Source organism: Balaenoptera borealis (genome assembly GCF_965194805.1).
Source record: "Balaenoptera borealis genome assembly, chromosome: 1".
Classification (NCBI taxonomy): domain Eukaryota; kingdom Metazoa; phylum Chordata; class Mammalia; order Artiodactyla; family Balaenopteridae; genus Balaenoptera; species Balaenoptera borealis.
Window position 1 is genome coordinate 35,455,084 of NC_138860.1, and position 22,425 is coordinate 35,477,508.

The 22,425-nt window shown below is 39.7% G+C and overlaps 1 protein-coding gene across 21 annotated transcripts in view; it reads left to right on the forward strand.

Annotated features, from left to right (window-relative positions):
- LOC309628449 (uncharacterized protein) overlaps positions 1-22,425 on the forward strand; it is an 88,508-nt gene that overhangs the window by 18,930 nt on the left and 47,153 nt on the right. For 13 of the 21 annotated variants that reach the window (XM_082391570.1, XM_082391560.1, XM_082391573.1 and 10 more), the window contains 2 exons: positions 2,426-2,926; positions 6,049-6,221. The exons of 2 other annotated variants lie outside the window; for them this stretch is intronic. In XM_082391570.1, the coding sequence (XP_082247696.1) occupies positions 2,459-2,926; positions 6,049-6,093 (513 nt within the window). In that variant the 5' untranslated portion in view covers positions 2,426-2,458 and the 3' untranslated portion in view covers positions 6,094-6,221. Of the gene's footprint in view, positions 1-2,410; positions 2,927-6,048; positions 6,222-6,333; positions 7,063-8,186; positions 22,424-22,425 lie in introns of those variants that run through there. 6 more of the 21 variants (XM_082391563.1, XM_082391564.1, XM_082391567.1 and 3 more) reach the window with 6 other exon arrangements.

Genomic DNA, 22,425 nt, shown 5'->3' on the forward strand with positions numbered 1-22,425 from the left:
ATGAAATACTAATACATATTACAGTGTGGATGACTTGCAAACATCATGGTAAGTGAAAGATGCCAGACACAAAGGTCACACATTGCATGATTCCATTTATCTGAAATCTCCAGAATAAGTAAATCCATAGAGAAAGAAAGCAGATTGGTGGTCTCCAGGGCCTGGTAGAGCGAAGTAGTATCTTCTTAATGGGTACAGAGTTTCCTTTTGGGGTGATAAAAATGTCTGTGGGAAGAAAAAATTTTTTAATTGGAAAATGATTGATTAAAAACAGAAGTCTGTGGGGTATTTCTTGGTACTGCCTTTCCCAATTTCGATAGTAAATGGTCAAGTGCACAGTAAATGGTCAAGTACAGCAGCCATGGTTTGAGAAAGAAATGATGACCAGGGCTCAGAACACTCACTCAGGGACGAGGGTGAGGGTCACCCCACCAAGTAAGCCATCCATTTTAGCAGAGATATTATCCAAGGATGAGGGGACTTGAGAATGGATAGCACAGGAGGGAGACAATGACTATCAGTTGTGGCCTTGAGGCCACCTACAGTAACAGAGGCTATAGTTCCACCCACTGACCCTCCTTTCACTAGTAGTTCACCTCAACTCACCCTCTCCCCTAAAAACTATCCATGGAAACTATGAAAGAGTTGTTTCCAGAACTTATGCAAAGACATTGATCCAAGTAAAGGCAACAAAAGCAAAAATAAACAAGTGGGGCTATATCCAACTAAAAAGCACAACAAAGGAAACCAACAACAAAATGAAAAGGCAACCTACCGAATGGGAGAAAATGTTTACATATCATATATCCTATAAGTGGTTAGTATTCAAATTATATGAAGAACTCATACAAAAAAAATAGAAAAAATATCCAACTAAGAAATGGGCAGAGAGTCTGAATAGACATTTTTACCAAGAAGATACAGAGATGGACAGCAGATAATTAAAAAGACACCTAAAATCACTAATCAGCAGAGAAATGCAAATCAAACCACCAAGAGATGTCACCTCATACCTGTTAGAATGGCTAATATCAAAAAGACAGGAACTAACAAGTGTTGGCAAGGGTGTGGAGAAAAGGGAAGCCTGTGCACTGTTGGTAGGAATGTAAATTGTTGCAGCCACTATGGAAAACAGTATGGAGGTCCTCAAAAACTTAAAAATAGAACTATCATACGATCCAGCAATTCCACTACTTGGTATTTGTATGAAGGAAACAGAAACTCTAATTCAAAATGAAATCTGTACCCCCATATTCATTGCAGCATTATTTACAATAGCCAAGACTTGGAAACCCCTGTGTTCATCGATGGATAAATGGATAAAAGACATTAGGCATATATATATATATATGCCAAATTATTTATATATATATATATATAAAATTCAGCCATGAGAAAGAAACAAATCCTGCCATTTGTGACAACATGAATGGCCCGTGAGGGCGTTATGCTAGGTAAAATATGTCAGACAGAGAAAGAAAAATCCTGTATGATCTCACTTTATACGGAATTTTAAAAAAAGCTCATAGATACATAGACTGGTGGTTACCAGAGGCAGGGGGTGGAGGGTGGGTGAAATGGGTAAAGGTGGTCAATATGTACAAACTGGCAGTTATAAAATAAGTCCTGGGGATGTGACTATAGTTAATACCATATTGCATATTTAAAAGTTGCTAAGAGAGTAGATCTTAAAAGTCCTCATCACAAGAAAAAAAGATTTCTACCATGTATGGTAATGGATGTTAACTAGACATACTGTGGTGATCATTTTTTAAATTGAAGTATAGTGGATTTACAGTATTATACTGTAATAACAATATATTAGAACACAGTGATTCAATATTTTTATAGATTATACTCCATTTAAAGTTATTATAAAACATTGGCTGTCCTTATAGCTTATTTATTTTATGCATAGTAGTTTGTGCCTCTTAATCCCCTCCCCTACCCCTATCTTGCCCCTCCCCCCCTTTCCTCTACCCACTGGTAACCACTGCTTTGATGTCTATATCTGTGAGTTCATTTCCTTTCTGTTACATTTATTCTTTATTTTTTAGATTCCACATACGAGTGATAACATACCGTATTTGTCTTTCTCTGTTTGACTTATTTCAGTAAGCATAATAGTGTTGCAGCAGAAATAGAAATGAAGTTTTTCCTCTCCTGAAAATAAGGAAAGTAAAGGAGACAGTGAACAGGCTAGAGAAGACACATAAACTGGCCTGAAAGGGTTAATCGATCCTAGTTTTATTTAAACTGTTACTAATCTGTAGTGTCTGTAACTAGATTTATCTTTCACAAAGCTAAATTACATTTTGTTCCTATCACTCCCTAGCTGTCTATGTAAATGACATCCTGCATCTGGTGCTTAAGCTCCCTGCCCTCTCTTGTAGCAAATCACCCTGTGTAGCTGTTTGCATTTCAGGAAGCAGATAGCAGGCAGATAACGCCGAGGCAAATGAACCCAGTTACCGGTCCGCCGGACCCAATTACCGGACTGCCTGACGCCAGCGATGCCGGTTTTGAAATAAGGCAAGAAGAAGAAGAATGCAGGACTTTTACCACTTTGCTCCTTATTATGACTCCCTGGACTGCGGTGGCCGCCCGAGGGGCGGGGACGCCAGCCGGGGCCTCCAGGCGTGTGTGGGCATCTTGTCTGCAGCCAGCGTCCCCGAGGCCGCGCTCGGCCCGTAATCACTCAGTGAAGCTGCGCCGCGACAGCGCGGCCGACTTTTTCTGGCACTGTGAGGACCTGTGCGCATTGCAGGATTCGGTGCCTCTGCCCGCCGTGCGCGCCTCCCTGCGGGATGGCCTGCTGGACTTCAACGCCGACCGCCTCCGCGGGGTGGACTGGGCGCCGCCCCTGAGCACCCTCTGCCCCCTATCTGTATCCAGAGCTTCTTCCAGCCACGGCTTGGCAAGACGGGTTTGTAGTTCCCGCTTCCGGGGGCTCTCGTGTGGGCGCTGCGAAGCGGGGTTTTAGATGGTGCAAGGTGGAGGGTGGGCACTAGAACCGGTGCCCAGTGCCCGGGTATGCGTGCACTAGATGGGGCGTGCGGCCTAGGACTCCTGCCGGCTCGGTGACCTCGGCCGAGTGCCTTAAGGCTTCTAGGTCTCAGTGTTCTCATCTGTAGCATGGGCTGAACAGGACTCACACTCTGTGGCGGTTACAAGGTCGCATTCTGTTAATGCTTGTAGACTCTACAATGTAGAACACTTAGCGCAGTTTGGAGCATCGTTAATTGTTCCACAGATGTTACCTGGTCTGTTGAACGACTTTGCCTGGTACACGCCAAAGCGTTTAGGAAATGGATATATCCCAGCTTCATTTCCTTTCCATTGAAACAGGGCTCAGGAAAAAAAAAACTTCTTTTCAATAGTCGTATCATATAGTGGAAAGAGCACCGGTGTGAAGGCAGCTTAGGGTTTGAATTCCAGGGCTTATGCTCTCTGTGGCCTGGGCAGGTTACTTTTGAACTGCAATCCCCACACTTGTAAAATGACATGAAAAACCACTCTTTCTGTGGGTTCTTAGAATTAATTAAGCAGGTTATGTGTGTGAAGTATCCTGGCACTTGAATGAGTTGTCAGAACCAAGGGCTGCTGGAGACGATGCTTCTGCCCTAGGTAATCTCCCCTTCTACTGGGCGGCAGGTAAACACAAGCACAGTAGTCAGTGCTCTGGAAGAAGTGAGATCTGGTGCTACAGAGCACAGAATCTTTTTTTTTTAATTTAATTTTTATTTTATATTGGAGGATAGTTGATTTACAATATTGTGTTAGTTTCAGGTGTACAGCAAAGTGATTCAAAGTGATTCCGTTATACATATATGCATTCTTTTTCAGATTCTTTTCCCATACAGGTTGCTACAGGATATGGAGTAGAGTTACTTGTGCTATGCAGTAGGTCCTTGTTGATTATCTATTTTATATAGAGTCGTGTGTATATGTTAATCCCAAACTCCTAATGTATCCCTCCCCCCCACCTTTCCCCTTTGCAGAGCACAGAATCTTGGAAGGGAAAGTTCAGGGTAGGCTTCTTGGAGGAGGTGCCATCCTTTCTAAGGATATGTAGAAGCTCCTGGGGTGGCAGGAGGGAGCAGTGTGTGTCAAAGTTTGAGAAATATAAGAAAATATGGCAAAACTAAGGTACAGGACTGGAACTCAGGGTTTGGGAAGGAAATGAGAGTTGATACTGGAAACCTAGTGGGGCCCAACAGAAAGGGGCCTTCTTTGTCCTGTCAGAAGTTTAGATGTTTATCCTGAAGGCTGTGGGAAACCCTAAAGAACAGTGAGATGGACTTCTGGTTTAGAGACTCACTTGGACCTCCACGTGGAAGGCACTTGATTGGGTGCAGGGTGAATTGTAATCTAAGGGTCCCACTTACGTTATAAAAGGTTGGACTGGATTTTGCAGATCCGAGAGGGAATGGGTGGGGCCTGGTGACCAGTTAGAAAAGGGAGGGCAGCAAGTATGGGTGACAGTTTACAGCTGCATCTTTTTGTGAGATACAGAGCACAGTACGAAGGGATTGGCTGGGGGGAGAGGATCTTACTTCATCTTCAGTGCTTTAGAGGGGCCTGGTAGACAGGTCTGGGCCCAAGGTACAGATCTGGGCTTTTTGGGAGGACAGGTGTTTGATGGCATGGGAGAGACTTAGGTTACCCACAAGAAGATCCAAAGAATCATAGGTCTGAGGGCTTTTAAAATGGGTATATTGAGGATGTTTATAAGCTGAAAGAAAGTAGCCAGCAGAGAAAGGGTGTGAAGATCTAGGAGAGGAAATGATTGTTCGTTTGTTTTCAAAAAGCTGAATACTTATCGTGTGCCTGGCCCTTTTCTAGGATCTGGGGTTCTCGCCATGTGTTATCTCTTCTGCAAGGACAGTTCAACTCATCCCCTGGTGAAGAGAAGTCAGATTATTCTTTGCATCCCATTCAGGTGTAGGAACTGTTCTGTATCTCTGAAGGGACTTTACTTAACCAGGGTAATAAGTTCGAAATCAAAAGAAATTAGAGCTGGAAGGGACCTTTAAGGCCACTGTACTTAATTTTGCCTAATATTTTATATTGATTGTAAGAAAAATTTATTGCAGAGCCCATTCTCTTCCGAGTTCCTTCACTGAACTTTCTTTGTGTCTTTCATCCAGTAGGTCTAGCTTGTAGATATTGGCCTCCTCCTAAATTTGCTTCTTCATTCACATTACATTTTGCCTGGACTATGGCAGAAGCTCCTGGGTGGTTTCGCTGCCCCTGGACTCAGTTCCTCTAAGTTCATCTGCCTACTCGGGTTGAGTGATCTTCTAACATGAAAAGATACGCCTAAAATAATGCTGCTAATGGCTTGCCCACACAGAGTTAGTGCATACTAGCCGCTCAGAGTGTGCTCTGCACAGAGGCGTGTAGTCTGAACTGTGCTCTGCCAAGCCTCCTGGGGCTCTTTGGCCCTGAGGAAGGAGAGCTTTTTGTGGTCACTCCCTTTATCTAATTGTTCCTGCAGCAGCGGGGCAGCTTTTTCTAAGCAGCGGAGGCACCCTTACGCAGCCAGTGGTAGCCCCAGGGCTCATCACCTGTGGGATACAAGCCATGCTGTCTCCCAGGCTTGATTCGACCAACATCTCTATTTTCTGTCCCTTCTCACACTTGGACCCCTGGCGTTTAGTTATCCCCACCTGCAGTATTTACAGTGCGCAGCAGGTGTCAGGCTTGAGTGTCTTTGCACAGGTGCTCCCTCTGCAGTTAATGCACCTCCTCCTAACTCTGCATAGCCTCATCTTTCTCTATTGTACTTCAGGGTTATCATGAAGCCGTCACTTAGATATAACTTTTTGCCTCCATAGGAACCTCTGTGCATAAAGTTTATGGTTCTTTATCTCATGTGATTGAAAAATTTGAGTTTATACATGGCCCTCCTTAATGAGGCTTTAAGGGCAGGAGTCGTTTCTAATCCTTAGCACAGAGCACATGCTTTTTTTTGTTTTTAGATGCTTTTTAACGATGATAAAATGTATGGTTTAAATCACTCATTTTACAATAATTTTGCTTTAGGTTCTGACAGAAATAAAGTCTCCAGAAGTTGTGTTCCTGCAATAAGAAGTAAAGATGTGACCTTCCAGTTGTGTAAAGCTCTTAAATGCTGTGTAAGTGCGGCGGGTGCGCTAAGGAACCTGGAGCTAAATGGGCTAGTTCTGAGAGAGAGAGACTTAACTACATTAAAAAAGGTAAGCCTTCATTGTGTCCTGCCGACATTTAATAGTTGCTTTTATGGCAAACTAAACGGGTAAAATTTTAAACTGTTAAAGGGATTAAAGGGATTGAATAAATAAATTAAAGGGATTGAATAAATCGGCCACTTTGGGGCACCTGTGTCTTGCGAAATGTCCAATTGGAGATGGAGGTTTAGAAAGTGAGTTTCAGTCTTGTTTAAGTCTCTTCCCATCAGACTGGTCTTGTGATTTCCTACACACCATGTTACTTCCTGTCTACCTTTTCTTGGTGTTGTTCATGCCTGGATTGTCTCCTGTACCTGCTCAAACCTTGGTCCATTCTCATTTGTACCATGGAAGTTTGTCATGCCGGATACTGTCAGAACTAATTTTACTTAAGTTTGTGTTAAGCTGCAAAGCACACATTTTCTATATTTTCTGTTTTTTGTGTTTGTTTATATTTTTATGGTTTCTCTTCAAGAAATATTATGAGAAGGGAAATAGGAAGATGTAAAGAGCAAAAAAGTCATCATTCTCTTTAAATTGTTAGAACATCTATCTGCAATCATAATTAAAATGCACTGTGGTATGTGTTTAAAAAGGAAATATATGTAGTGTCCCATAGGAGCAGCAAAGTCGGTGGTGTCAGTGGGGGTGTGTCATGGAAGTAATCACAAAGCAGGTGACTGTTGGTTGGGGTCCTGAAACATTAGTGTGTGTTCCCTGTGTCCAGTAGTGGTCTGGAGGGGTCAGGAAGCCTACCTTTCAATTTGAGGGAACAGAGGGTTTGAGGTCCTCTCTCTTCTATTGCTCTAGTGTACTGCATAGCAGCTAATAAAATACTGGGTTTATAGTTCATATTTAAATCACTGATTGATCATCAAGATTGGGATGTATCATTGGAAATGAAAATAGGAAGAGTCTTATGCTTTTTAGGTTTTTCTTTTTTTCCTATGTCTCAGAAGGCTCTTTGACAGGGGACTTTTTATTCTCCCATACAATTCCATGAATACTTTTACCCTGGCACTTATTTTAATGGCATTTTCAATTTATAAATGTCTTTGAAACACATAAACTATTTGAGGGTAATGACCATGGCCATTGGTGGCACATCTTAAATGTGCATCGTGTTAATTTTTGAGTGTCATGTGGTCTACCATCAGTGCTTCCCTCTTTCACCCAGTTTTCTTCCGCATTTCCTTCTCCAAATTTGTCTCATTTTTCTACTTTCCGTTTTGCTTCTCTATTCTTGCTTTCTCTTTCCCATTGCATGTGTCATTCTTCTTCTTCTTCTCCTTCTGACTTCATTATTATGGCCAACCGAAACCTTTTCTAGTATGTTCTCTATCTTTCTTGCCTCTTCATTGCCATCCACAAACTCTTACAGAATATTCGTGGTTGACTCCCTTACTTCCTAGCATACCTATGTACTTCATGATCATTTTAGAACATTGAAAAGGGTTGGAATTTTTAAAAATAGGTGATTATAATCAGTCTTCTTTCACCTCTGGCATAAGACTCTTCTTCCTCAATCTGACCATTCTCAAATCTAGAAGTACTCCAGCTCATTGGTCTTCCTTACCGCCATGTCTAGGCCAAAGAACTTGTGAAACCTTAGCCCTGTTTAATACTAGAATTTATCAAAACATAAGAGAGCTAATTCTGCCTAAGGGCACCGAAGAAGAATAAAGATGCCACAGATAAACGTTTTAGTCCATATTTATAATGGACTCTTAAGTGCCTAGTTGAGTGCTAACCATTAACTCACTTGAACAGCAGGGAGCTCATGACAGAAACTAACATGTTAATTGTATAGACACTTCACTTCACCATTCCTCAATGTAGCTGATAAACTGCATCCAGTTAGCTTAAATAACATGAATGATGAATTTCCCTGTGTATATAAATTGGGAGTTTCTAAAGTTATCTTTTTCCCTTTGTACAACTACTGACTGCCACCTCGCTTGGTCACTGCAATAGAAAATGACGACTAAGAAACACGTTGTCTCAATATCAGTGGACATAATGTCCTAGTATTCTATAAAAATCTCAAAATTCTTAATCTAAAAGATATATCTGGGCTTCCCTGGTGGCGCAGTGGTTGAGAATCTGCCTGCCAATGCAGGGGACACGGGTTCAAGTCCTGGTCTGGGAAGATCCCACATGCCGTGGAGCAACTGGGCCCGTGAGCCACAACTACTGAGCCTGCGCGTCTGGAGCCTGTGTTCTGCAACAAGAGAGACCGCGATAGTGAGAGGCCTGTGCACCGCGATGAAGAGTGGCCCCTGCTCGCCGCAACTAGAGAAAGCCCTCGCACAGAAACGAAGACCCAACACAGCTAAAAATAAATAAATAAATAAATAAATAAATTTATTTAAAAAAGAGATCTATCTGCCAATATCTTATATCCTTATCCTTTGTTAATATAAATATCCAATCTGTGAAGGTCTCAGTTTCCTTACTTAGAATATGAGGTGGATAGATTTGCTAATATCTAGGGACCTTTCCAATTTTAATATTCCCTGGTTATAAGGTCTGAGCCAAATACAATGGCTCCCTTAATCATTAACCTCACTCATGATGAAAGTTATCAGCAAGTTCTACTTGTAAGTGATCAAACATTCATATCCATATATATTGTAGCACTTTGACTTTTACAGAACTCAAAGTAACACAACATAGTTACATTCATAGACTTAAGGTCACTGTGGTATACTTCACAATTTTTCTTTTCCCTAGGAAGGAAATGTAGATCCCTAGGAAGGGATTTCTATCTCTGCCTTTCAGTAAAGGAAGCCTTTTATGATCTCTTGGATCCTAAAAATGGGTAGGGTTTTGGCAGGTGGAGCTTAGGAGAGACCTTCCAGGTGGCAGGGACAACATGAGAAAGGGCAGAAGGAAGAATGGATTTTGAGAAGGACTTGTTATCTTACATGATGAGAGCAGCGTTTCACAATCTCTGTCCTGAGGAACACTGGTTTTAGATGATGTTGATGTAGTTACAAGACAGAAGCATTTGGGAAGAGCCGTACTCTACATGCCGACATGAAATTCAAGTTTCACTTTGTTACATTACATACTCTGAAAAGTTTTGGAGGAAGGAATTGATTTCATTTTTTTAATTCAGTCTTACTCACACTTACTTGACAAACCTATATTCAGCTGATGGGACTGTATTTTGTGAAAGGCCAATCGGAGAAATGCTGAGATGGAGCTTAGGATATTTCTGTGTTGGGACAGGCATGTGATTATTTTTCTTATAATTCTTTACTGTTTGTCCTAACAATTGTTACTTTGCAGGATTTTTTTTTTTTTTTACATCTTTATTGGAGTATAATTGCTTTACAGTGTTGTGTTAGGTTCTGCTGTATAACAAAGTGAATCAGCTATATGTATACATATATCCCCAGGTTTCAGTTTTAAGCCTTCTGTTTTTACCTGAGTCATTGGGCCTCTTAGAAAGCTCAACAATTCAGGGGTCTTCATCTCTTATGTCGTTTCCAGAAGCTCCTGGCACTTACCACTATTTCCTCTTGATTCTTTTCCTCCGGCTTCAAACTTCTTACGATTATGAGCTGATTGTCTTCTCAGCCTCTAGTGTCAAAACCAGCTACCTCGCTCATCTTCATTGTCTCAGTTACAAGGTGCAATATTTCTCATGTTTATATGTGTCAAAATATAAGTCAGGGATTGATACATAGCATATGCGTAATAAAAATTGTATTTCCATTTTTTCTTTGTTCAAAGGTATCCAAACACTGGCCAAGTTCTTAAATTGAAAGTAGAGTGATCTAATTTATTCAGCTCGTCCAACCATCAATACTGAATATTTGTCTTTTTTCTTACACATATTTCTTGTATTCCAATCGTGACATTCTAGAGCACAGTGAGCACATTTATAACTTATTACTGCATTACTACCTTGGCTATTCCTTGGCCAAAATTTACTTCATACAACTGACAGCCTAATTAACCTACTAGAGTTTTTTTTAATGTATGCATACAAACAATGAACACCAATTGCATTGCTAATAACTGAATTTTTACATCTCTATGCACCCATGTATCCAACACCAGGTCAAGATATTTTAAAATATTTCTAACACCCTACAAGGTTCTCTGTTACTTCTTTCTGTTCCATACTCCCCCAGGGCAACACCCAAGCTGACCTCTATCACCATATATGACATACATGGAAACACACAGTGTGTATTCTTTGGTATCTGGCCTTTGGTTACATATCATTATATCAGTAGTTTATTCTTTTATTGTGTTTTCCTGATTTTTTAAACCTAGACATTCATACAGTGTCAAAGTACCACTGATTTCTTAATATTATTATGCTGACCTCCATCTTCAGGGACTTTCCACAGTCTTCCATGTGTCTTTCCACCTACTTTCTCTTCCGTCTAATTATGTTTCATTTAACCCACCTCAGCCAGCCTTTCCCCCATATTCCCCAACACGTAACACTCCTGTGTTCAGCCAGTTTTGTTCCCTATTCCATAAGCCCTCTGTGCCATTCCTGACACTGTGCCTGTTCCCTGCCCGGAAGGCCTGTTCCCTCTATATACTTGTTCAAGACTCAGTTTAAATGCTGCCTGTTCTAAGAAGTCTTCTCAGAAGAAGCCAGTGCTTTTTGGAATCCTTCTTTAATGAAATCCCATAGCAAGTGTAATCTGTCCTCCCTGATCTGGTAATTAATTATCCATTGTTCCTATCATATAGTGTTTGTTTTTCTTATGTGCTGTTATTATTTATTGAAGCAGATTATAGTGACTTGAACCAGGAACTGGGTCATTTTCCTCTTCATTTTAGTGCAAGTTTCTGTGATATGAAGTTAAACTCTTTTTCCCTCACTTCCCATTCACCCTCAGCACTTGTTAAACATAAAGTACAAGTGAAACATATTGGTTAACAGGTTTTTGTGGTCCTTGATTCTGGTCCCTAGAGCTAAGCTGCACTTCTGTCGTGCTAATTTGACTGATTCCTTATTGTCACATAACTCAGGAATTAACTAAATCATTACAAATTTAGATACATATAAGATATTGTAAGAAACCCAGTGGATGTCACAAGTTGAGGCCTGTAGGAAAGTGTTGTATGAGGCCTAGTTCGGTGGGGCTCACACAGTGCTCGATCCTTCCGATATTCCATTGTAAGTAAGAAAGAGGTATGCAAATATATGCTTAATATTTAACAATGTTGATAAAAAAGAGAAGAGAGAAAGGGATGACAGGTACTTTGAGGGCTTTTTGGAATTCATGAACAATTATGATTGGATGGGGAAAAAGAAAAACCGAGGTCTAACCTCCCACAGTGAGCTCAGGAAAGAGAGAAGGGCTCATCTCGTATGCAGGTAGGGAGGTTTGACGTACAGACACTTAGAAAACCTCAACAATCTGAGCAGTGTTGGCAAGAGGCAAACTAAAGGGCTAATGAAAGTCTGCAAAAGTCTCACACAAAGAGCTTTGGCATGGTGTTCATCATGTAGCTAATCCTAACATGCAGACATTTATGAGAGTAAAGTCAGGTCTTTGCCAGAGTGGGTTCCTTATTTGGGCAACTGGGTCAAAGGAAGAAAGGCATATGTAGGCTGCCAGAGTAAATAAGGAGAGGAAAAACAAAAAGAACGAGACATACCATTCATCAGTGATTTCCCCCCAATATTCTTAGCCTCCACCTTATCTCCATCTTACTGGTAACACAGGAACTAGACTGAACAATCAGGTAAAAGGTCTCTACAGAAACGGAGGTAATACAGAAAATAAAACATAAAATTGTAAATTTTCTTCCTAGGGGTAATTGAGATGATAGTTCAGTAATAACATAAGATCAGTTGAAGTCTAAAGAAATTTTAGAAAACCTGGATAAAGTAAGAAAACATCTGTTCGCTGGCATCAGAATGTTAGAGAGACACCAAGACACGTGGGCCAAGTTCTGGAGAGAAGGGAAACACAAACGCAAGCTAGACATTTGGTGCAGCTTTTCTCCTTGGGGTATTTGCTGATTCAAATCTTACAGCCTAGGAGCTGAAAAGCCAAGGAGATCAAAAGACTCTAACCACAGAAGCCAAACGGCAAGAGCTCAAGCTAAAGGCAACAACTAAAGGAATGACAAGCTAAGTGTATCTTTAGTCTCGCAGGGCTGCAGGAACCATTACATTTAAAGCCTAACAAATACAAGGGTAGTTGGGAATAGGGAGAATCCAAACGTTCACATGGTAATCCCAAAGGGCAACATCCGTAGAGGAAGGACAAGACAGAAATAGACAAACCTTCACACAGACTGAAAAACAGCTTCGAAAGAGCTCAAACTGAGAATGGACTAAGGTTACCAGTCCCTATAGTGACTGTCTGCCATGGGCAAAAGGAAATCTTTTCAAGAGAAAGATAACAACATCCAGAATGTGGAGGTATCTTTATAGTTTCCTAAAATAAGTTAAACCCAATTTTAATATAAAAAATAATTTGACATACCAGGAAAAAGACAAAATTATCAAAAGCTCAAAAAAAAAAAAAGAAAGAAAGAAAAAAGACAATATAAATAGACACAGGAGGACAAGAGTTAGCAGGCCTTTGTTAAAAAAAACAACAACAAAACAACTATGATTAAACAAAGAAGATATACACATGGCAAATAAGCGTATGAAAAGATGCTACACATTCCATGTCATCAGTGAATTTTAAATTAGAACAATAATGAGATACCACTACACACCTATTCAAATGGCTAAAATCCCCAAACTGAAATACCCAAGTTGGTGATGATGCAGAACAATTGGAATTCTCATTTGTAGCTAGCGGGGTACTTGGCAGTTTCTTACAAAACTAAACGTACTTTTACCATACAGTGATCTAGTAATCATGCTCTTTGGTATTTACCCATAGGAACTGAAAAGTTATGTCCGCATAAAAACCTGCACATGGATGTTTATAACAGTTTCTTGCATAATTGCCAAAACTTGAAATCAACCAAGATGTTTTTCAATAGGTGAATGGATGAACAAACTATGGTATATCCGTACAAAGGAATAGCATTCAGCAATAAAAAGAAAAGGCTATGAAGCCATGAAAAGACATGGAAGAAGCTTAAATGCCTATTGCTAAGTGAAGAAAAGCCAATCTGCAAAGGCTACATGCATATTATATGATTGCAGCTATTTGAAATTTAGGAAAAGGCAAAGTGTGGAGACAGTCAAAAGATCAGTGGTTGCCAGAGGTTGTGGGGAGGGAGAAAAGGATGGGTGAAGCCCGGAATTTTAATGGCAGAGAAATTCCTGTGTATGGTTCTGTAATGGTGGATACAGGTTATTGCACATTTGTCAAAAATCATATAATGTACAAAACAAAGAGTGAAGTCTAAAGTAAAGCATGGACATTAGTTAGTAATAATGTATCAATATTGGTTCATTAACTATAACAAATATATTATGCTATGCTAATGTAAGGTGTTAGTAATAGGGGAAACTGGGTAGAGAGCTAAGGAGGTATGAGAACTCTCTTCTTTCTGCTTAATTTTTCTGTAAACCAGAAACTGCTCCAAAATAGTCTATAAATTTAAAAAACAAATCTAGACCTGCATACAAAACTTGCATGTAAATCCAACCACAGCAGTATTATTCTTAAGAGCCCCAAAGTGGAACTAACCCAAATGGCCATTTACTGTGAATGGATAAATGAAACACAGTAATATCCACACCATGGAATATTATACAGCCATAAAAAGAAATCAAGTACTGATACATGCTACAACATAGATGAACCTTGAAAACATGCTAAGTAATTGTATGATTCCATTTGTATGCAATGTCCAGACTAGGCAAATCTGTAGAGACAAAGTATATTAGTGGCTGCCTAAGGTTTGGAGAAGTGGGGGAGTGAGTGACTTATAATAGATTCTTTTTCTTTGGGGGGGTGGATGAAAGTTTTACAATTGATTGTGGTGGTAGATGCATAACACATTAAATTGTACACTTTAAATAATATGGAAAGTAAATTATATCTCAATGAAACTATTATTTAAAATTATGATTAATGTCTTCAAAAAGGACAACATATACAATTTAAGCAAAAATTATCTGCGAAGTACAACCAAGGGAAAGTTCTGGAATTAAAAAAGCTGAAATTAAACACTCAGAAGATCAGTTTAGCAGTACCTTAGTCAAACAAAAGAAAGTATTACAAATGTCAATTAAAAAATAACTACACTAAAATTTCGAGGGAGAAGCATGGAAAACAGAGAAATAAGTACATAAGACATATGGAGTATATGTAAAACACTGTGTCTAGCCAGGCCCAAGTCTCACAGCCTAGGGAGGAGACACACTGCCTACCTGAATCACAAGGACTTCTCCAAAGGAAAAATGAGGTTCTGATGCCAGAAGTGGAAGGAATGAATTGCAAAGAAAACGAACAATGGTACACTGTAATCTAGATATACATCCGTAAATACATAGGTTCCCTGGGGTTGTGATCTGGTACAAACAATAAAAAAATGATGAGACTCATAGTAGAGGCTGCTAGCTTCTGCTGAGGAAAATGTCCAGGGAAGAAGAGTTGATTTATTTAGTTCTTTTTTTAGAGTCCACATATAAGTGACATCATGCACTATTTGTCTTTGTCTTATTTCACTTAGCATAGTGTCCTCCAGTTTTATCCATGTTGTCTTAAATGATAGGATTTTCTTCTTTTTTAAGGTTGAATAATATTCCATTGCATATATATACCATATTTCCCTTATCCCATAATCTACTATGGACACTTAGATTGTTTCCATACCTTGGCTCTTGTGAATAATGCTACAATGAACATGGGAATACAGATATCTCTTCAAATAATGATGATGTTTCCTTTGGATATATACTCAGAAGTGGGAGGGAGGAAGAGCTTATGACACAAATTGACCATGTGTAAATAAAAGATGTTGTAGGAATGAAAAAGTCTGAACACCTAGGAAGAAAGGGGGAGCATGGAGTATTTGGAAAGGACATTGTTCAAGGTCATACATAGTTTAAAATTATGACATTTCAGTGAGCCCGTATGCATGAAGGCTTGCTTATATTTCGGGATTTGAATGCAGTGCAAAGAAGTGTTGCTAAATTTTCGATCAACATAAAAAAAAACGGTGGAAATGTTTTTTCTTTTATTATTAAACTGCAGGAAAGGCAAACCTTATAAGCATCCTGAGGCCCAGTAGAATTTTCCCTGATGATAATGGTAATTTAGGAGATGAAGAAGGATCCAAGGCCATAGAACAATTTTGAAAGCAAAATAAGACTGCTGAGTCTTCACCCAGTGTATGAGATTAAGTTTTAATGGCATATGATGAAGTGGCCATGACACAGCCGGCAGAGCTCGTTGAGTTGTTGAAAATGGCTCTTGAAGCTACAGGAAATGGACAGTAGACATAGAAAAAGAACAAGGTAAATCCAAAAGAGTGGAAGGACAAAATTAATCAAGAGAAAAGTCAAAAATAGAGAAGAAAAGCAGTAAACTTGACAAATAAAACCAAAACGTTGTCCTTTAGAAAGACCAGGAAAATAAGCAATATTTGGCAAGTATGATAGAGATGGGACTAGCTATAAAACAGAGAGAATTTTTTTTTAATTACAAAAGAATACTGTGCTAGCTTTATACCAACACATTTGAAAATCTGGACAAAATGGCTGATTACTGATAAGTTATATGCAGCCAATATTTACTTCTATTTTGAGTAGAGACTACAAGTAGCTTTATCAAAATAGAAAATATAATCAAAGATATACACCTTAGAAAGACATCAGTCATTTTCCAATGTATTAAGAAAGCTAGAAGAGTCCTAATACAAAAAGCAGATATGGAAAATTTACCCAAAAAGTAACTAGAAATACATATCTTTTAAGATCTTAAGTTCTACCCCATATTAGCAAAAAGATTCCAGCAATATATTTTTAAAAAGTCATTATGATCAAGAGGGATTTATCACCATAAAGCAGATTTTTTAAAGTAGGGGAAAGTTGGAACGAAGAAAGAAATGTCCGTATCGAATATCAAAACACACTCCAAATTTCAGTAGTTTAAAAAAATCTAATGAGCTATAACAGTACACTAGTATATTATTAAAGCAGAATACGAACCCATGTATATATGAGAAATAAAATATAGGGTAAGTAAAGTACAGGCTGTCCTCACTGTGGAACTACAAAAATGATCATCCAAGCTGAACTGTGCAAAGTTGATCTTAATGATCGATGGGGAAAGTATTATTGTTCTGTGACCTTAAAATTTTTCTGACAAAAACACTAGAAACTTTCTTGTTGGTTGTGAAGTTATAGATAGACGTAAAAAATTAGTAAACCTTCAATTTAGTGCAACCTAAAACATTAGAAATATTGAGAATTAACATGTTTTATTCCATTGTAAAAAACTTATGAGACTTCTAGTTTTGAGTCCAGCATGGAAGGAGCTTGGAAGTTGCCACTCTGTCCTCAAAGGTAAATGTCTGAACACACTGAAAAATCAACAGTTCTTCTTAGATTCATTAGAGAAGTGAGGTGACAGGAAAAATCACCGTGCCCCAAATTGTAGAGGCAGATGGCAGATACAGAGAATAACAACTTACTGGGACAGATACCCAAGAGCAGAAATCTCTGTGGAAAGCAATAGTGAGGTAGGAAAACCTGAACTGTATTTGACGGATTTCTGGAGGCTTGTGTGGAAAAGTCTGTGAGGTAAAAAACTCCAGGGAAGCCCCTATCCTTTTGTGAGTTTTGTCTCTTGAGCTCTACCAGTTTGTGACTACCAGGTGAAGATCAAAGGAAAATCCCCTTGGAATTCTGGCAGGGGGAGGGTGAAAGGAGCAATTTTGAAATACACCAGAGCATTCTGCTATGCTTCATAAGGCCTGCCCTCAGGAGAAACTGTTTTACCAGAGGCCTAACCTATGGGGTTTTGTCAGAGCCTAACTGACCTGGGGGAAGGGAAATATCCTACCCTGACCCCTGCCAGCCATTGTGTTTCATCTAAGGTGAGGGAAAATACTGAGAGGCACTTGTGACATTCATAGCTGAGGAGCACATGCTCATTACCAGACTGAGACCTAATCATAAGACTATGCAATGCTTCTATAACACCACATCACTAAAGGACTATGTACTGCAGTGAATTTCACCAGTACATCATGTCTGGATTTTCAAGGAAGAGAAAAGTGAATCATATAAAATGCTTGATTAAAACCAGAAATGGCAGAAAAAGAGTGGAATGTAAAAAAGGAACAAAGAACAATGGCAATAAATATGAAACAGTAACAAATATGGTAGATATTAAGTCAATGATATCAATAATCATTTTAAATACCAATGGTATAAATACACGAATTAAAAGACAGAGATTGTCACAGAGGATCGATAAATAAGATCCAAATATAAGAAATCTACTTTAAGTATGAAGGCACATACAGCTTAAAAGTAAAGGGTTGGGGAAAGCTACATCATGCTAACACTAATTAAAAGAAAGTTTGAGAAGCTGTATCAATTTCAGGCCAAGCAGAGTTAAGAGCAGAGACAATTATCAGGCACAAAGAGGGCATTATCATTCCATAATGATAAAGGGGTCAACTCTCCAAGAAGACATAACAACTCTTTTTTTTTTTTTTTTTTTAATGGCTGTGTTGGGTCTTCATTTCTATGCGAGGGCTTTCTACAGTTGCGGCAAGCGGGGACCACTCTTCATCGCGGTGCGCGGGCCTCTCACTATCGCGGCCTCTCTTGCTGCAGAGCACAGGCTCCAGACGCGCAGGCTCAGTAATTGTGGCTCACGGGCCCAGTTGCTCCGCGGCATGTGGGATCTTCCCAGACCAGGGCTCGAACCCGCGTCCCCTGCATTGGCAGGCAGACTCTCAACCACTGCGCCACCAGGGAAGCCCAACAATTTCTTAATGTTTATGTGCCTAATACCGAAGCATCAAAATTCGTGACACAACAACTGATAGAACTTCAAGGAGAAAGAGATAAATCCACTATCATAGTTGGAGATTTCTACACCCCTCTATCATAAATGGACAAATCCATCAGGCAGAAAATCAGTACAGACAAAGCTGAATTCAACAACACCGTCGACCAAACGGATAGAATAAACATCTGCAGACTACTTCATCCAACAACAGCAGAATACACATTGTCTCAAGCTCACATGAAGTATACACTAAGAACACATTCTGGGCCATAAAACACACTCTAATAAATTTGAAACATCAGAAATCATATAAAGTCTGTTCTCAGACTGCAGTGAGGTCAAACTGGAAATCAATAACAAAAACAAAGCTGGAAAATTCCAACTTGAAGATTAAATGGTTCTATTCTAAGCAATACATGGATTTTGCTGTCTGTATGTGAACTGAGTAACATGCACAGTGAGCAATGACCTACAGACTTTCAAAGAAGGGACCTGATTGTTCACTGACCATGATACACATCTGTTATATCCCGGGTGATCTGTGGAGTTAAGAACTAGCTGTGAAGTTTGTATTTTCTGCCCTTCCTCACAGTTAATATGGCAGTAACTGAAATTTGATTGTTTTGTTGTGGTCCTGGGATTGTTTAACTAAATCATGGCAACTGAAATTCATGCATGGGTAAACTGTTCAGAGCGAGGACTGCATGTGTAGCATACATTTGGTAATATTCCATTGCAAGAAACAAATACCTAGAAGAATGTAAAATAGGATGAGAAATCATACTCTTGTTATGAGAAAGTCTGTCCCTAAGCAGAACATGAAACTGAGATATCATAAAGAAAAAGGAGAGTTGATTTGACTTCATAAAAATTAAAGAATTCTTCACGGCAAAAGGCAACCCAAACATAAAAATAACTGACAAACTGGGAAATGTAATATAAACATTTGACCGTGGTTTTGGCCAACAACTCCTTTTCTGCACAATAGTATGGGAGGGGAACTCTCAGTGAGCCAAACCTCATGAATCAATAGATGAGAGGTTAGACTAAAGTTCTCATATGGTGTGGATTTAATTTTATGGAATGCAAAGTACCTTCCAACAGAAAATGTGGAGTATTACCAGTCTTATCCAGATCCTTGGCAATGCAAGTAGAGAAACCTTGAGTAACTGTGTGATAGATGAATCTCTTTTCTGTTCTATAAGAGAAGGAGAACAATTAACAGAATGTCTATTTCTCCAGGGCAGAATTCCAATATTGTCTCTGTACCACTGAGCTTTGCAAAACATCGAAACGCACAGTCTTTAGCAAATCACTCTTAAACTATCAAGAGGGAAAGAAATGGAAAGGCTAATGAACGTGCCAATTACCTTTGTAGCCCTGACTGTTGAAAATAGCGATGATGGGAAATATGTGATGCCACGTATGTGAAACTTAAAGAGCACAGATATTCAAATGGAGTAGAGTAGGGAAGAATGTCTCTGATAACCCACCCAAGTTGAATTATTTATAGTCTCAACTGGGAAATGTTGATTAAGAAATGAGAGGAAACAGGCAAGAGCAGCCCCTGAAATTGTGCCTAAATACCTCCAGTATTCCTAAGGAATCCCGCGGACAACTGTGTCAGAGCGGAGCTGACAAATGGAGTATAGTAAGCGCAGAGGTCATGGCCTTGTCAGCCAGCATACGGAGAGCATTACTGATCCTCAGCAAATCATTACTGATACTCAGGAAAATGTACTGCGACTGGGTCTAAAACCTGACTGGAATTTTCCATAGATGTGTGATACTGGAGATGGGTTTGCAGCTGCACTTGCCAAATCACCTTTGCAAAGCACAGGAGGCCACAGCCAGAGGAGCAAAGGCTGCTCTGCTCTTTCTCAAGCAGAAAAGGATTTTAGAAGTGCCCCAGTTCTGTCCCACAAAGGATGGGGATAGCAGATTACGAAGTAGTGATTAGTACAATATCTGTGATCCCTCGGCTAATTTCCGTCTTGAAGCTGGGATATAAAGACTCAGGTGTTGGGTGATGAGCCACAAGCCCTCTGAACAGGTGCTTAATCAGGAGTGGATAGGAAGAATTCAGACCTGGGCATCTGGCATCTGGTTCCAGCCCTTTTTCTGGCAGGTTGCCTTTAGACATGTCCCTGACACCTTTGCATCTGTAGCTTTTCGTTGTTGTTGTCTGGTTGTTTAAATACGTAAAATGGCGATAACACTATTTGGTGGCATATTTTATTTTAAAAAGCCTTCCGTTACTCCGTGCACATCAAACAGTAAATGCTTTCTCTTAGTAAACCCGCATAACAATTTTCTGAACTCTTCTGCTCTGGGCAAGATTCATGAATACACAAGGCAAATAAAGTGAAAGAGGAGACAGTACATAGTGTTGTATTCAATTGGGTCTTGATACCTAAGTGTGACTCTTAACCGAGGATTATGCAGTAGTTAAGGACACAGATTAAAGTTGTTTACAGTGTGTCCTAAAGTCTCACTGCCAGAATTTCAGTCTCTACTCTGGAAATTGTAGACCTGAGACAAATTACTTCCCTAAACTTCATTTCCTGCATCTGAGAAAGATGATAGTATCTACTTTGTAGTAGATTGAATAATACCGTTGCCCCCAAATAGCCACATTCTAATCCCCAGAATCTGTGAATGTCACCTTAAACGGCAGAAGGGACTTTGCCAGTGGGATGAAAGTAAGGGTCTTGGGATGGGGAGATTCTGCTGGACTACCTGGATGGGCCCAACTGTAACCACTGGTGTTCTCGTAAGAGAGAGGCAGAGGGAGTTTTTACTCCAAAGAGAATGTGATGATGAAATTGGGGTTGGATTGATGTGGCCAGAAGTCAAGGAATGCTGGCAATGAAACAGTTTCTCCCTTAGAACCTCTAGAAGGAGGATGGATGGCCCTGTCAACTCCTGGTTTCAGCCCAGGGAAACTGGTTTTGGACCTCTGTCTTGCAGAACCATAAGAAAATAAGTGTGTTTTGTTTTAAGCAAGCACATTTGCAGTAATTTGCTACAGCAGCCATAGGGAACTAATGTGTACCTCATAGGAACTATTTCTCCAATTAAAATGTGTGACTGGAAACACACTTAGTGGCATGTCTGACACACGGTAGGTATGCTACTGTAGGTCGTTCTTGGAAACTGAAGCCTTGGTTTTGAGGGATCATCAAAACCAGTACAATGGTTGCCATGTTTCTCCTTGTTCATCCTTGTGACAAACCTGTAGAGAGAGCTCCATCCTTTCCCACAGGATGCCCACCCCTAGTACTTAGAGGGAAGAGGTTATGTCTCACTTAAGGCACCTTCTTCTTTTCCTTTCTACTTTTTTTTTTTTTCATTAATCTTCATCCAACTGGCCTTTCTAAATTTTAAAGAAAACAAAACCATTTCTCAATGGATTCAGATACTACCCCAAGTTAATATTCCAACCAAGTTCTTGTTCTTCCGGGTCACATCACCAGAAATTTCTGGGCCTAAATCCTGTCTAGTTTCTAGGATCACTCATTTTCTCATTTCTCCCTTCTCCTTTTAGTTCAGAGTCTTGTCAATTTAGTTGCTTCCCTAAACACAACTTATAATAAGGGGACACAGCAAAGTGATGAAAGTCTAGACGGTCTGGTTTTAATCCTGGGTTTTTGCCACCTACTTACTGTGTGACATTAGACAAGCTATTCATCCTCTCTGGGTCTCAGTTTCCTCCAAAAAAAGGTGAATATTATGAATAATACCTACCTATAGGGTTGCCATTATGAGGATTAAGTGAGTTAATATTTGCTAAGCACTTAGAATAGTACTTGTTATAGTCTAAGCACTACAATTGTGCTTGTTAAGAATAATAAATGCAATTCCAAGCATATAAGTTACTCAACTTTCTGTCATAACTTTGAGATATTTATTTGGTGAAATCAATAAAATCATGTTTCAAGGGAAACAGAAAAGTATTTTTGAGAGATTGTTCATGTGGCTAGCTTAGATATTTCACCACAGTCAGTGTTTCCAAGTTTCTATACAACAGCCTGGGCGAGTCCTGTAGCAAACTAGAAACTGCTGGAGCTCGTGTTTTGAACCCTTTATCTCAATGTCCCCCCCAGCCCCAACCAATCCCCATATCTGTAGACATAAACTTTCATTTGTCCTCTGTCTTGTGAAAACCTACTTCTAAGAAACTCTCTGATCTCCAACTTAGTGTGAATTTAAGGCAAAAGTACTATTTACCTCAGAGAGACAACTTTTCAAGAGTGGTTTTGTTTGGTTTGGTCTTTCTGTCTCTC